The sequence below is a fragment of the Palaemon carinicauda genome, chromosome 42 (assembly GCF_036898095.1).
Source record: "Palaemon carinicauda isolate YSFRI2023 chromosome 42, ASM3689809v2, whole genome shotgun sequence".
Classification (NCBI taxonomy): Eukaryota; Metazoa; Arthropoda; class Malacostraca; order Decapoda; family Palaemonidae; genus Palaemon; species Palaemon carinicauda.
The window spans coordinates 35,134,018-35,136,678 of NC_090766.1; the positions used below are offsets into that span (position 1 = coordinate 35,134,018).

A 2,661-nucleotide genomic window follows, 5' to 3' on the forward strand; every position below is an offset into this window, starting at 1 on the left:
TTTCGAAGCGGAAAGAATCAAATAAATTCTTATCGAAATAAAGAGTCATGTCCTTAGCATTTGTGGCTTAGATAAATTTTGCTTGACAGTGATTGTTATGACGAATGCATCTAGTTTTGTTCATTCAATGTTATCTGAAGCAGGAGACTTATGAAGAGAAGATGATAAGGTTAGAGTACTCATTTTATCTATTGGTACAATGCCTGGTTTATATTGGAGGACCATCAAAAAGACAGGAAGGAACTTGGGGGACCATAGAAAAACAGCAAGGAATTTGGAGGACCATCAAAAACACAGAAAGTTGGAGGACCATCAAAAAGACAGGATGGAACTTGGAGGACCATCAAAAAGACAGAATGGAACTTGGAAGACCATCAAAAAGACAGGAAGGAACGTAGAGGACCTTCAAAAAGACAGGAAGGAACTTAGAGGAACACCAAAAAAGACAGGCAGTTGGAGGAGCATTAAAAAGGCAGGAAGGAACGTGGAGGAGATTAAAAAAGATAGGAAGGAAATTGGATGGCCATCATGAAGACAGGAAGGAATTTGGAGGACCATCAAAAAGAAAGAATGGAACTTATAGGACTATCAAAATGATAGGAAGGAACCTGGAGTACAATAAAAAAAAGACTGGAAGGAACATGGAGGACAATAAAAAAGACAGGAACTTGGAGGACCCTCAAAAAGACAGGAAGGAAGTTGGAGGACCATCAAAAAGACAGGAAGGAATTAGGAGGAGTAGACAAAAAGACAGAAGGAACTTGGAGGAGCATAAAAAAAGACAGGGAGTTGGAGGAGCATAGAAAAAGACATAAAGAACTTGGGGGACCATTAAAAATACAGGATGTAACTTGGGGGACATTATAAAAGACAGGGAGGAACTTGGAGGAACATAAAAAAGACTGGCAGTTGGAGGAGCATCAAAAAGATAGGATGAAACTTGGAGGACCATAAAAAAGGCAGGAAGGAACTTGGAGGACCATCAAAAAGACAAGAAGTTGGAGGAGAATAAAAAAGACAGGAAGGATCTTGGAGGAGCCTCAAAAAGACATGAAGGACGTTGGAGGACCATAAAAAAGACATAAGGCATTTGGCAAACGCGTTGAACAAATTTGAAGAGAGTTTTGCAATAATCCCCCCTCCCTAATCTTACCTTTCCTTTCTCCGCTGGGGAATCAGCCAAAACAGCACACGCTACGACAGCCAATACTGCCAGAGACAGTAACAGCCCCCTGTTATGTGTGGGCCTGAGAGACAGCATGGCTTGCAGTACAGATGTGGTGGACTTGGACTCCTCTGCTGTACTGACGAGTATCGCCGTGGACTATCAGGGTGTCACTCCTCAGACGAGTGTCGGTTGCCCCTTTTAGTGCCTGTATTTCACGACGTAGGTGTAACGTGTGGGTTGGGTTTTCTAATCAAACGAATAGTTGTTAACAAGTGTTGTAAAATGAGTCACGTAACTTTGATTGTCCCACTCAATTTTCGAGTGATTGGAAATGGCACTTGACTTCGGCAAGGACACCTGGATTACAAAAGCAGTTTGTGTGTGTGTGTCTTTGTTTCCGTTTGCTTACCTATTTTTTATGTAGAACAGGCTTACATAAGTCTTTTTTATAGTTTATACATAAAATTATATATTTTAATGTTACTGTTCTTAGAATATTTTATTCTAATTGTTCATGACTTCTGTTGCAGTTTATTTATGTCTTCATTTCCTTTCCTCACTGGGCTATTTTTCCCTGTTGGAGCCCTTGGACTTTGTACATCCTGCTTTCCCAACTATGGTTCTAGCTTAACTAATAATAATAATAATAATAATAATAATAATAGTAATAATAATAATAATAATAATAATAATAATAATGATAATAATAATAATAATAATAATGATAATAATAATATCCCTTTTAGCATACTCCTATGCCATATAACTTCATTAAACTTCATTAGTCTATTTTCCTTTCTTCTCTTATTTATTGCTTACATTATGACCCTTTCCTCGTTATTTTCCCTGTCAACATGTAAGAATTCTCCTTCATTATTACCCAGTATCATTTCTCCTTATCACTATTTATGATATCAATCTCTACTACTATATTAATTCTTTATTCCAAGATTGATTGATTTGAGGTTTTCTGGCATCCTGACATCTAAGGTCATTCAATTAAAACCTTAAAAGCAAAGATGTCCTTATAAAAGTTAAATATCTTTCAGAAGACTTGCTTCTGAAATATAGCTAAAAATACCGCTAGCATGGTAAGACACATCATGTCCAAGAATCTTGGCAAGGATGAACCTGCCTTCCTCACCTCGAGCCTCAAACAGATATATATTTCTTTCTGTGCTATAAGTGGGGCATTCGGTCAACAAATGCCTCACTGTCAGAATATGGCTTGTATTGGCTAGTTAAGACCAAGAGACCGTGACCAAATTCATGTCGCAATATGGCTTTTATGGGCCGGTTAAAACCAAGAGCCCGTGCCCAAATTCATGTCGCAATATGGCTTGTATTGGCCAGTTAAGACCAAGAGCCCGTGCCCAAATTCATGTCGCAATATGGCTTGTATTGGCCAGTTAAGACCAAGAGCCCGTGCCCAAATTCATGTCGCAATAGGGCTTGTATTGGCCAGTTAAGACCAAGAGCCCGTGCCCAAATTC

At 38.7% G+C, this 2,661-nt stretch overlaps 1 protein-coding gene across 9 annotated transcripts in view; it reads right to left on the reverse strand.

Annotated features, from left to right (window-relative positions):
- The window catches only part of LOC137633312 (mucin-2-like), a 74,283-nt gene extending 72,932 nt beyond the window's left edge, over positions 1–1,351 (reverse strand). For all 9 annotated transcript variants that reach the window (XM_068365543.1, XM_068365542.1, XM_068365541.1 and 6 more), the window contains exon 1: positions 1,154–1,351. In XM_068365543.1, coding sequence (XP_068221644.1) covers positions 1,154–1,261 — 108 coding nt within the window. In that variant the 5' untranslated portion in view covers positions 1,262–1,351. The remainder of the gene's footprint in view (positions 1–1,153) is intronic.
- Positions 1,352–2,661: the final 1,310 nt, after the last annotated feature.